This window comes from Lampetra fluviatilis, chromosome 8, assembly GCF_964198595.1.
Source record: "Lampetra fluviatilis chromosome 8, kcLamFluv1.1, whole genome shotgun sequence".
Classification (NCBI taxonomy): domain Eukaryota; kingdom Metazoa; phylum Chordata; class Hyperoartia; order Petromyzontiformes; family Petromyzontidae; genus Lampetra; species Lampetra fluviatilis.
The window spans coordinates 607,662-621,303 of NC_136282.1; the positions used below are offsets into that span (position 1 = coordinate 607,662).

Genomic DNA, 13,642 nt, shown 5'->3' on the forward strand with positions numbered 1-13,642 from the left:
CCTTGAAGTTGATTGGCCCACACCCGAGACGGCTTTCTTTAGAGCCTAGTCCCCATTGGTGTAGGGCCAGATGACACCAGAAGGCGTACAACTCAAAAACAGTGCAATATCAGAGTATTGAGAGTTCGGGGTAAACATTTACACTATGAGATCTCTTTTACCAGTGGCAAAATATAATGGTAGGTTTTTACCCTTTTAACTGGTACAAAACTGACACCTTTATTCAAGGCATCATGTTTGCAATGACCACAACACAAGTAGTCAATAAAGCAAACAAAAAGAAGCAACTCTGATAAGGATAATAATATGCACTGTCCTTGAAGTTGATTGGCCCACACCCGAGACGGCTTTCTTTAGAGCCTAGTCCCCATTGGTGTAGGGCCAGATGACACCAGAAGGCGTACAACTCAAAAACAGTGCAATATCAGAGTATTGAGAGTTCGGGGTAAACATTTACACTATGAGATCTCTTTTACCAGTGGCAAAATATAATGGTAGGTTTTTACCCTTTTAACTGGTACAAAACTGACACCTTTATTCAAGGCATCATGTTTGCAATGACCACAACACAAGTAGTCAATAAAGCAAACAAAAAGAAGCAACTCTGATAAGGATAATAATATGCACTGTCCTTGAAGTTGATTGGCCCACACCCGAGACGGCTTTCTTTAGAGCCTAGTCCCCATTGGTGTAGGGCCAGATGACACCAGAAGGCGTACAACTCAAAAACAGTGCAATATCAGAGTATTGAGAGTTCGGGGTAAACATTTACACTATGAGATCTCTTTTACCAGTGGCAAAATATAATGGTAGGTTTTTACCCTTTTAACTGGTACAAAACTGACACCTTTATTCAAGGCATCATGTTTGCAATGACCACAACACAAGTAGTCAATAAAGCAAACAAAAAGAAGCAACTCTGATAAGGATAATAATATGCACTGTCCTTGAAGTTGATTGGCCCACACCCGAGACGGCTTTCTTTAGAGCCTAGTCCCCATTGGTGTAGGGCCAGATGACACCAGAAGGCGTACAACTCAAAAACAGTGCAATATCAGAGTATTGAGAGTTCGGGGTAAACATTTACACTATGAGATCTCTTTTACCAGTGGCAAAATATAATGGTAGGTTTTTACCCTTTTAACTGGTACAAAACTGACACCTTTATTCAAGGCATCATGTTTGCAATGACCACAACACAAGTAGTCAATAAAGCAAACAAAAAAGAAGCAACTCTGATAAGGATAATAATATGCACTGTCCTTGAAGTTGATTGGCCCACACCCGAGACGGCTTTCTTTAGAGCCTAGTCCCCATTGGTGTAGGGCCAGATGACACCAGAAGGCGTACAACTCAAAAACAGTGCAATATCAGAGTATTGAGAGTTCGGGGTAAACATTTACACTATGAGATCTCTTTTACCAGTGGCAAAATATAATGGTAGGTTTTTACCCTTTTAACTGGTACAAAACTGACACCTTTATTCAAGGCATCATGTTTGCAATGACCACAACACAAGTAGTCAATAAAGCAAACAAAAAAGAAGCAACTCTGATAAGGATAATAATATGCACTGTCCTTGAAGTTGATTGGCCCACACCCGAGACGGCTTTCTTTAGAGCCTAGTCCCCATTGGTGTAGGGCCAGATGACACCAGAAGGCGTACAACTCAAAAACAGTGCAATATCAGAGTATTGAGAGTTCGGGGTAAACATTTACACTATGAGATCTCTTTTACCAGTGGCAAAATATAATGGTAGGTTTTTACCCTTTTAACTGGTACAAAACTGACACCTTTATTCAAGGCATCATGTTTGCAATGACCACAACACAAGTAGTCAATAAAGCAAACAAAAAGAAGCAACTCTGATAAGGATAATAATATGCACTGTCCTTGAAGTTGATTGGCCCACACCCGAGACGGCTTTCTTTAGAGCCTAGTCCCCATTGGTGTAGGGCCAGATGACACCAGAAGGCGTACAACTCAAAAACAGTGCAATATCAGAGTATTGAGAGTTCGGGGTAAACATTTACACTATGAGATCTCTTTTACCAGTGGCAAAATATAATGGTAGGTTTTTACCCTTTTAACTGGTACAAAACTGACACCTTTATTCAAGGCATCATGTTTGCAATGACCACAACACAAGTAGTCAATAAAGCAAACAAAAAGAAGCAACTCTGATAAGGATAATAATATGCACTGTCCTTGAAGTTGATTGGCCCACACCCGAGACGGCTTTCTTTAGAGCCTAGTCCCCATTGGTGTAGGGCCAGATGACACCAGAAGGCGTACAACTCAAAAAATGTTTACCCCGAACTCTCAATACTCTGATATTGCACTGTTTTTGAGTTGTACGCCTTCTGGTGTCATCTGGCCCTACACCAATGGGGACTAGGCTCTAAAGAAAGCCGTCTCGGGTGTGGGCCAATCAACTTCAAGGACAGTGCATATTATTATCCTTATCAGAGTTGCTTCTTTTTGTTTGCTTTATTGACTACTTGTGTTGTGGTCATTGCAAACATGATGCCTTGAATAAAGGTGTCAGTTTTGTACCAGTTAAAAGGGTAAAAACCTACCATTATATTTTGCCACTGGTAAAAGAGATCTCATAGTGTAAATGTTTACCCCGAACTCTCAATACTCTGATATTGCACTGTTTTTGAGTTGTACGCCTTCTGGTGTCATCTGGCCCTACACCAATGGGGACTAGGCTCTAAAGAAAGCCGTCTCGGGTGTGGGCCAATCAACTTCAAGGACAGTGCATATTATTATCCTTATCAGAGTTGCTTCTTTTTGTTTGCTTTATTGACTACTTGTGTTGTGGTCATTGCAAACATGATGCCTTGAATAAAGGTGTCAGTTTTGTACCAGTTAAAAGGGTAAAAACCTACCATTATATTTTGCCACTGGTAAAAGAGATCTCATAGTGTAAATGTTTACCCCGAACTCTCAATACTCTGATATTGCACTGTTTTTGAGTTGTACGCCTTCTGGTGTCATCTGGCCCTACACCAATGGGGACTAGGCTCTAAAGAAAGCCGTCTCGGGTGTGGGCCAATCAACTTCAAGGACAGTGCATATTATTATCCTTATCAGAGTTGCTTCTTTTTGTTTGCTTTATTGACTACTTGTGTTGTGGTCATTGCAAACATGATGCCTTGAATAAAGGTGTCAGTTTTGTACCAGTTAAAAGGGTAAAAACCTACCATTATATTTTGCCACTGGTAAAAGAGATCTCATAGTGTAAATGTTTACCCCGAACTCTCAATACTCTGATATTGCACTGTTTTTGAGTTGTACGCCTTCTGGTGTCATCTGGCCCTACACCAATGGGGACTAGGCTCTAAAGAAAGCCGTCTCGGGTGTGGGCCAATCAACTTCAAGGACAGTGCATATTATTATCCTTATCAGAGTTGCTTCTTTTTGTTTGCTTTATTGACTACTTGTGTTGTGGTCATTGCAAACATGATGCCTTGAATAAAGGTGTCAGTTTTGTACCAGTTAAAAGGGTAAAAACCTACCATTATATTTTGCCACTGGTAAAAGAGATCTCATAGTGTAAATGTTTACCCCGAACTCTCAATACTCTGATATTGCACTGTTTTTGAGTTGTACGCCTTCTGGTGTCATCTGGCCCTACACCAATGGGGACTAGGCTCTAAAGAAAGCCGTCTCGGGTGTGGGCCAATCAACTTCAAGGACAGTGCATATTATTATCCTTATCAGAGTTGCTTCTTTTTTGTTTGCTTTATTGACTACTTGTGTTGTGGTCATTGCAAACATGATGCCTTGAATAAAGGTGTCAGTTTTGTACCAGTTAAAAGGGTAAAAACCTACCATTATATTTTGCCACTGGTAAAAGAGATCTCATAGTGTAAATGTTTACCCCGAACTCTCAATACTCTGATATTGCACTGTTTTTGAGTTGTACGCCTTCTGGTGTCATCTGGCCCTACACCAATGGGGACTAGGCTCTAAAGAAAGCCGTCTCGGGTGTGGGCCAATCAACTTCAAGGACAGTGCATATTATTATCCTTATCAGAGTTGCTTCTTTTTGTTTGCTTTATTGACTACTTGTGTTGTGGTCATTGCAAACATGATGCCTTGAATAAAGGTGTCAGTTTTGTACCAGTTAAAAGGGTAAAAACCTACCATTATATTTTGCCACTGGTAAAAGAGATCTCATAGTGTAAATGTTTACCCCGAACTCTCAATACTCTGATATTGCACTGTTTTTGAGTTGTACGCCTTCTGGTGTCATCTGGCCCTACACCAATGGGGACTAGGCTCTAAAGAAAGCCGTCTCGGGTGTGGGCCAATCAACTTCAAGGACAGTGCATATTATTATCCTTATCAGAGTTGCTTCTTTTTGTTTGCTTTATTGACTACTTGTGTTGTGGTCATTGCAAACATGATGCCTTGAATAAAGGTGTCAGTTTTGTACCAGTTAAAAGGGTAAAAACCTACCATTATATTTTGCCACTGGTAAAAGAGATCTCATAGTGTAAATGTTTACCCCGAACTCTCAATACTCTGATATTGCACTGTTTTTGAGTTGTACGCCTTCTGGTGTCATCTGGCCCTACACCAATGGGGACTAGGCTCTAAAGAAAGCCGTCTCGGGTGTGGGCCAATCAACTTCAAGGACAGTGCATATTATTATCCTTATCAGAGTTGCTTCTTTTTGTTTGCTTTATTGACTACTTGTGTTGTGGTCATTGCAAACATGATGCCTTGAATAAAGGTGTCAGTTTTGTACCAGTTAAAAGGGTAAAAACCTACCATTATATTTTGCCACTGGTAAAAGAGATCTCATAGTGTAAATGTTTACCCCGAACTCTCAATACTCTGATATTGCACTGTTTTTGAGTTGTACGCCTTCTGGTGTCATCTGGCCCTACACCAATGGGGACTAGGCTCTAAAGAAAGCCGTCTCGGGTGTGGGCCAATCAACTTCAAGGACAGTGCATATTATTATCCTTATCAGAGTTGCTTCTTTTTGTTTGCTTTATTGACTACTTGTGTTGTGGTCATTGCAAACATGATGCCTTGAATAAAGGTGTCAGTTTTGTACCAGTTAAAAGGGTAAAAACCTACCATTAAAGTCATATATGTTTAAAAAAGTATGCAATCCCAGTAGGTATAAAGTATATGATACTGTTTTGTCATGTTATGTTTAAATTTTTTTTTACTTCTGATCCCTTTCCATGTGTTGCAGCCAGGACGATAGCGTGACAAGTTACCATCACTCTTGCAAGCCTACTGGAGAGTCGGCTGAATCCTTGACATCAGAAACGTAACTATTTTACTAAGCATTTCACGATTACAATGCAAGAAAAAAATGGGCTCAGCAATGTGTATCTAAAGCAGAAGTACAAAAATTGATCATATTCGACAGGCAGACCTCGCTCAGCGCTCAAGATGCATTCTTGGAGAAGTGAGCGCTTATCAAATCAGTGCTCAAAGGGGTCATTATACCATTGTACACATGGGGATGCGTTCCCGACAGCGTTATATCTTTCGTATGAGCAATATATTAAGGGCTTCATTGGGGTATCAGTAATAGCGCTAATAATACAGATGTTAAACTACATTTCATGAATATAAAAAGTATTATTCCATCAGCATTACGTGCTGTACTCACAAGTGCATTCTACTGTACTCTACTGCGCTCCCAATCCGAGTTTTAGTGATGCCCTCAGCCAAAATTTCTGTGGTTAGGTTTATTTTAGGTGGAGCCTGAGACTCTATCCTGGTCTCGTGAGTCCCCACCTGGCTAAATGCACTGTAATAACATTGAAAAAAAAAGACATGGATTAAAAAAAAGAAATCGTGGCCACGAATAATGATTATCAAATCGTGGGGGGTGGGGTCTGGTTGGCTTAGAGCTGTGCGTCGCTCTCATTGGCTGAGCGAATGATGGGGGCGGGGACATTTTCTCGGCCACCGCTGCATGTTCCCACTTGTAAGTGCGATATAGGTGTTTTTATTTGAATTTTTTTTAGTAAAATGTTTCTCCAGGACAAAGAGCGCTATGACGAATCAGCATTATACTGGGTCACGCTAAGCGAGGTCTGCCTGTATTTTTTAAAAACAAGTTTTGCTGGCTGGCTTCCTGCCTGGACATCTGGCTGCCTTGAATGCCACCCCCAATCTGCGTGCTGACGTCATGCCTTCCCCTCACCCACCTTAACCCCGAATAGGCTATGCTACTTTACAGTGTAATGTATTAGCCATACATGTTTTCTGGCTGGGGTGGAGGGAGGGACGGTAACGTTCCAAGGACCTGCAGACTGATACTATTTACAAATATAAACATTTGTGTATATTCATACACTTATTTTGTTTGTAAAATTAATATTTTCTAATTTGATGGAACTTGAATGTTATCTATCATCATAATCACTAGTAGTAATATATATCCACTGCTGAAAGGACTTTGCATGTACAAACTGTTGCTCACAGCCACACTCGTCCACGCAGTTGTCCTGCTATCATCGGAGCTTTCCACTGTTGTTGTCCCTTCTACACTTGCTACTTCGAGGTATTTCAATATAGTTACATTACATCTATTGCGGTTACTTTTTCAGACCAAGTCGGAGTCCAGTTTGTTGGATATAACGTGGTGAATGTGTGGTGTTGTACTCACACGGACACTCTTAACTTTTCACCTGTGTCACTTTATTTACCTTGCATCCAGTGTGGATGCTCCTCACTTACACTAACACACACACCCTTGTTCCGAACTTTCCGACTTCCCCCTACTCACCACCGCGCACAAAGTGCACGGTAACCACCCTGTGTCCCCCACTCTCTCTTTCACTCTATACTCTACTATCCTGTCCTGCTTCCCTCACACCTCCGCCCTCGTCCGTGCCCCCAGCAGGAGATCAGCCAACACTGCTGGGGAGGACGAGGTGAGGAGGGCGAGGTCCCTGGCGTCTTATCCCCGACTCTTGTGTTTTTCACCTCTTGAGCACCAACCCCGTGTTGCTCCGCACACTCCCTTATATATCCCTTCTCATTTGGAGTCCTCACTTACCCCTCATTAAGCTACCGCCTCCACGGCATCTCCCAATTATCCCTCCATCTCCCGCCTCTCTGGCGCCTACACCATGCCCTAACGCTCACACCTGCTCATCCCCAAATGCACCCACTCAATCTATGCTTCGCCCCCTAATTGCTGCCACGCCACTCCAGTGTTACCTCGCGCGTTATTCACGAAAAATGTGTAGTGTGTTTAAATATTACTCGCACCGACACGTAACAAGTCACCTGCTTACACTTTATTCACCTATTATTTCACTAGTTGTAGGCACTCCTATAACTATCTGTATGGTAATTTATGTCCAACTTCTCCCCACTCCTATCTACTTTGCACCTCACTTATCCTGCTCTCAGCGACTCCGTACACAGCGTCTCCGCACACAGCGTGGTCGCACACAGCATCTCCGCACACAGCGTCTTCGCATACAGCATCTCCGTACACAGCATTTCCGCACACAGCAGCTTCGCACACAGCGTCTTCGCACACAGCGTCTCCGCACACAGCAGCTTCGCGCACAGCAGTTTCGCACCCAGCAACTCTACATCTCCACCGTTCCCCTCACCTACACTCCCTCAGACCCGCTCACCCGTCTGTCCCGGGCGGGGGGATCAGCCAATACCTGCCCGGCGACGCGTGAGGGTTGAGGTCCCGTTGATGGTTGGAGCGGCAGTGGAGAGATGTTTTCGCTCTTGTCCCCGGCAACAACAACTCCCTCTTTGCTCACGCACACAGCCTTATATCGCTCTGCTAATTATCTGAGACTTCCCGTGCATCTCTTTAGCTCTCACCTGACTGGCGCCAGCTGTCACAATAATCACCTTATCATCGCCCCCCATCTCCTGTCTCCCTGGCAACACCCTCCGGCCTCAACGTGCACACCCGGTCGAACATGATTGCACCTGCTTTGCCCCTTAACAACTGGCAGTTTGTCTGCGCAAACCTAACATTGCACACGTGCACAAGTTTGCCCTCAGTTGCCCTTGGTTACCTGTGCGCATCGCGTATTTCACTCCTCTACATCATCCCCCTCCCACGAATAAAAACGCAGCTGTCCCAGCTGTCAATATATACAAACATGCGCATATGTGTTGTGACCGACCCATGACTAATGTAATCGTAAGCAGTGACCGTGGAAGAACAACGAACAACAACAATAAACAGTAACAAAGGAAATGTGATGGCGTGAACAAACCATCCTAATTAACAAGAAGTGACGTATCGCGAGCGAGTGTGTGCGGCAGGACCGCACTCGTGGGTAGAGACGGTTCCACTCGGGCATGATGAATGGTCCGCTGCAGGAGTCCTCATTGCTCTGTCCGTGGCCATTAGCCTCTCCGGTCCTGTCGGTGGTACAGAACAATTCTCCTCACGTCCCGATTCCTCAGACGTGGCGGTCGGCGCGCTGGACACATCGGACATTGGCTGCAAGGGACGTGAAGATTAAGCGACAGTACCGGGCGAGACGTATCTTTCTAACCGCGACGGATGCACGAACCAGCGCCGCTGGCCCAACCGAATATGCACGCACTGCGGCCGCCGGACCTCAATGACCTCGATTGGTCCTTGCCAAGGACGGTACAGTTTTGGGGACGTGCCTACGGGCACTTGAGGGAAATGCAACCACGCCATTTCCCCCTCTTTCCAAGACACCCCCGACCCTCCCTGTCCCCACAGCCGCTCGTTCCCGGCCTGCCTGTGGGCTGAGTTGCTCCTAGCGGCCTCGCGGGCCAACCACATCTGCTCAAGCGTTTGCGACATGGGGTTCGGCACTACCGACCCCTTCCGAGAAGGGCACAATCCCTACTGAACCTGCACCGGGGGTTCGGGCTCCCTCCCATATATTAAATAGAACGGTGAGAATCCCATCGAGGCATGAGGAGCTAGTCTGTAAGCAGCAAGGACCCCTGCAATGTGAAGATCCCAGTCCAACTGGCCCATGGTCACTTGCTGGCATAGCATGGCAGTGAGGGTCCTGTATAACTGCTCGACCATCCCATCCGTCTGTGCATGATACAGTGAGGTGCGTATCTTCCGCATGCCCAGAGAATCACACACCTCCTGGAGCAACTTGAAACAGAAATTCCTGCCCTGATCCATGAGGAGTTGCTCAGGGGCCCCCTTATTAAGGTCATAGCCATATAAAAAGGTGTCGGCTATAGACGCAGCCGATTGGTCAACCAGAGGCCAGACCATCGGCCAACGGGTTAGATATTCAACCCCAAACGAGGAGGTACTTGTGTTCTCTCTTGGAGACTGGAAAGGGCCCCAAATTGCAAGGGCCATCAATTCATTCATCCGTGACAAATGATGGACTGTAATGGGATCTGCGGTCGCAGGGCAGGAGATTTCCGACGCACACAATCAGCACAACCTTTAATCAGGAGGAGTACATCGGCTTCAATTTCGGGCCAGTAAAAGTCCTTTTTCAGCATCATCAACGTTTTATGAACACCCAGATGCATCAATTTCTCATGAATGCCTTTAGTAAGTTTACCCCGAAGGACCGCAGGTACGACCAAATAATAACGCTGAAACTCCCCTTCCCAATGCATGAGTCTCTCACGCATCATGGTCAAGATTCAGGACAGAATCGCGTGGCGACTGAGCGCCTACATCGCACGTTGTCCCGGCCGCCGCCAGCACCGCGGGTGCACCCTCTTGCACTGGCTTACATCTTGACGCCCCTGAGGCACACGTGCACGCGACATGTAGCGGCAAGCGGGACAAGGCATCAGCATTGACGTGCCGAGTGTCTTTCCTCTGCACTACTGTGAATGAAAATCCATGGAGGAGTTTGAGCTATCGGGACAACTGCCCGGACGGCTGATCGATGCGCAGGGAGTACTGGAGGGCCGCATGGTCCATATGGACGACAAAGTCCCATCCATACAAATATGGACGATAGAGCTGGATGAAATGGACCATGGCCAGTAACTCCCTGCGCGTGATGCAATAGCGCTGTTCACCAGCAGACAGGACTTGACTGCCGTAAGCCACTACCCTCTTTGTGCCCTCGACAAGCTGGGAAAGGACTGCCCCGACGCCCGTATCGCTGGCGTCTGTGTCCAATATGAAGGGCCTTGTAAAATCGGGATATGCGAGCGGGGGGGGCTTCAGCAAGGGCGGCACGGAGGGCGAGGAAGGAATCCTCCTCAGCCTTATCCCACCGAAATCTCTGTCCCTTGGCCATGAGGGTGTGAAGTGGTTTAACAATGGTGGCAAAATCTCTAACAAAACGCCGGTAGTCAGAAGCGAATCCGATGAAACTGTGGACTTCCGCAACCGATTTTGACGCCTGCCACCTGCGCACGCACGTGGTTTTCTCTGGATCTGTGGCAACACCGGCTGTACTAACTATATGGCCCAAGTATTTAACCGATGTCTGAAGCAAATTACATTTCTGAGGCTTAAATTTCAACTTAGCCGCACGTACTTTCTCAAAGACCGAGCGCAATCGCTGTAAATGTTCATCAAAGGTACTGCAAAAAATGATGACGTCATCCAAATAAATAAGGCAAGAATCCCATTGCAACGCTGCTAGGACCAATTCTATGAATCGCTGAAAGGTGGCTGACGCTGAATTCAATACCATCGGAAGACAATTGAAATGGTAGAGCCTTTGGGGCGTATGAAAGGCGGTTTTTGGTTTGGATTCGTCATCGAGGGGCAATTGCCAAAACCCGGATGGTAAATCGAGCGTTGAAAAAAACTGTGCGCCCGATATTGAGTCGTCCATACGAGGGAGGAGATATGCATCCGCCACCGATATCTTATTTAACTTGCGGCAAAATCTTAAGTTCCCATCACGTTTTTTCACTAGGACTATGGGCGCCCCCCACGGGCTATTGGACGGGGAAATTATATCAGCTGCCAGCATCTCATCAACAGCCAGGCGTACCTGTTCCTTCTCAGCTGGGCTAAGTCTGTGCACATTAATCTGAATTGGGGGTGAATCACCCGTATTGATATGATGGTGGATGAGATGAGTGCACCCAATATCAAATTTGCTAGTGCTAAAGACATCGGAAAAATCGTTTAAGAGTCGGTGCAGCCGAGCTCACTGAACTTCTGTCAGTGCAGGATTCTCAGAGCACAGAGATTCCAGCCACACAGAATCCGACTCATCAGGTTTACCAATGCTTCCCGCGAACCCAGGAGCTGGCTCAGCATTATCAAGACACTGGGCCGCCGAGGCATGCCACAGGACAGTGCCCACCTGAATCACAACCGGCGCATGCCCCGCATTAAGTACTTGTAGGAACGGCATCCGCTTGGCGGATACTATAGTTATAGCCCCCACTAGGGAAGGAGATTGCGACACGGCGTTCAAAGGGGTTAGCAGGATTCCCTCCTCCAGGCCTGGTGAAGGCAACTCTTTGCACAATCGCAGCGGTAGGAGCATTTGAGAACACGGAGGCACTTTAACGGTTTGGCTTGGCATCGCATGAATGACAGCATTCTGCGATGGCTGTCAACCAGCGGAGTTCAGAAACAACAACCGCTGTCCCGATGGTAATTCAATACACCCCTGGTCGATGAGAATTTTCAGGGGCATCCTGCCTAGAAAATCGGTGCCCTGCAAACAGGGCACGGCCAATGTCCGTGAAACTAATATCTGGCCTTCCAAAAAGATTTAGCCAATTTGCACAGAGGCCAACATCTGACCCAATATAACCGGACTCCCCCCATTATCCGCGACACAAGCGCTCTCCACGGAGGCAAGAGGATCGGACGACAAAGGCAATGTACGAAACACAGCCTCAAAGACCATAGTCGCAACGGCCCCTGTGTCTATCAACAGACGAACCTGGATCCCCTGAATCAACCCCACAATTGTTGAAGAACCTGCCGCGGCACCCACTACACGATGAGCCAGTGCGTTCCACTGCTTGACGCCGCGCGGCCAACACGCTAACGACCTCGCACCTCGTGTACGAGTCGCGTCGGGATGATATTTCACAGGATGAGTCCGCACGCATCCTATGCTAGTTGGATGATGGGACAAAAACGTCCGTGTATCTAATGTGTCTGGACTCACCTGTATATTGCGGGAGGAGGAGGCGTTGAAGCCAGAGGATGGATGCAGCAGGAACCCTCCGGTCCCACGGCGGCAGTCGACGGCGATGTGGCCCATGCACCCGCACCTGTAGCAGGTACGGTAAGGACGCCCAGGCGGCTGACTCAGCCTGGGGCTCCATTCCCGTGCTGACGGGCGCCGGCCAACACTCCTTTCTTTGATTCCCCTGGCGGAGGAGGCACATGCCTGCTCATCCACGGCCAGCTCCGTTGCACTGGTCGCCGCCGCCGGCCAGTCTTTAAGGTTGAGGTGCGCTTAGATGCTGTGGGCGACCTGCAGAGAAGTCAGGTCATTGTCCCTAGCCACTGCGAGTGTGACCCCCAACTCTCGAGCCAAGGAGAGAAGCCGTTCCAAGGCGAGGGAATCCAAGGCGACTCTGTCCATGCGAGGGAAAGCCGCGTGTCCCAAGGTGAGGAGAGTAATTCGATATGCCAGCGGTGTCTCGTTCTCGCCCCATCGCTGCAGCCTGAATCTTCTCCGAACATTAGATGGGGGAGCGGCCATCTCGGGGTAGGCGTGCACGAGGGTCGCTATATCCGACTCGGGGATGTCGAAAAAGGCGGTTAAGAAGTCGAGGGCCGTGAGAAGAGTTTGAAACGCCTCTTGGGATGTCCATCCCACCGAGATGTAGGTGGCCTCGAATCGACGACGAAAAGCCGTCCAATCTCCTCCTGCAGCAGTGAACTGACACACCGTAGGCAGCTGTCGGGGCTTGGGAACGACTTCCACCTTAGAATTCGGTGGCTGCTGCTGCGGTGTGGGCCGATTGCCCGAAATGGCGGACGAGTAGAGCATGGCTGCAGGTCCAGCGCTCCAGACGCCTCGGTCGTAACAGCGGCGGGAAGCATGTCTTGGCGTGCAGTGGAAGTCACAGCAGTAATCCGCTCGAAGAGATGAGCGTCTCCGCACACAGCAGCTTCACACACAGCAGCTTTGCACCCAGCAACTCTACATCTCCACCGCTGCCCTCACCTACGCTCCCTCAGACCCGCTCACCCGTCTGTCCCGGGCGGGGGGATCAGCCAATACCCGCCCATGACGCATGAGGGTTGAGGTCCTGTTGATGGCTGGAGCGGCAGCGGCGAGATGTCTTTGCTCTTGTCCCCGGCAACAACAACTCCCTCTCCGCTCATGCACACACCGTCATATCACTCTGCTAATTATCCAAGACCTCCCGTGCGTCTCTTTAGCTCTCGCCAGGCTGGCGCCAGATGTCACATTAATCACCTTATTATCCCCCCCATCTCCCGTCTCCCTGGCAACACCTCAACGTGCACACCGGTCGGACCCGTTTGCACCTGCTTGCCCCTTAACAACTGGCAGTTTGTCCGTGCAAACCTAACGTTGCACACTCGCACCTATTTGCCCTCAGTTGCCCTCGGTTAACTGTGCGCACTGCATATTTCTTTCCTCTCCAAATGTATTAAGGAACACATTTTCTATAACGTGGATGCGAATTGGATATAACGCGATCGAGTGAACAGAACTACGTCGCGCGAGTAGAGATAAGCGG

General features: G+C 47.6%; 1 protein-coding gene across 8 annotated transcripts in view; it reads left to right on the top strand.

Moving 5' to 3' along the window:
* The window catches only part of LOC144933764 (uncharacterized), a 126,747-nt gene that overhangs the window by 30,878 nt on the left and 82,227 nt on the right, over positions 1-13,642 (top strand). For all 8 annotated transcript variants that reach the window (XM_078858841.1, XM_078858842.1, XM_078858837.1 and 5 more), the window contains exon 2: positions 5,223-5,300. Coding sequence is in view for 4 of the 8 variants with exons in the window: in XM_078858836.1 (XP_078714962.1) it covers positions 5,223-5,300 (78 nt within the window). In the remaining 4 variants the exon portion in view is untranslated. The remainder of the gene's footprint in view (positions 1-5,222; positions 5,301-13,642) is intronic.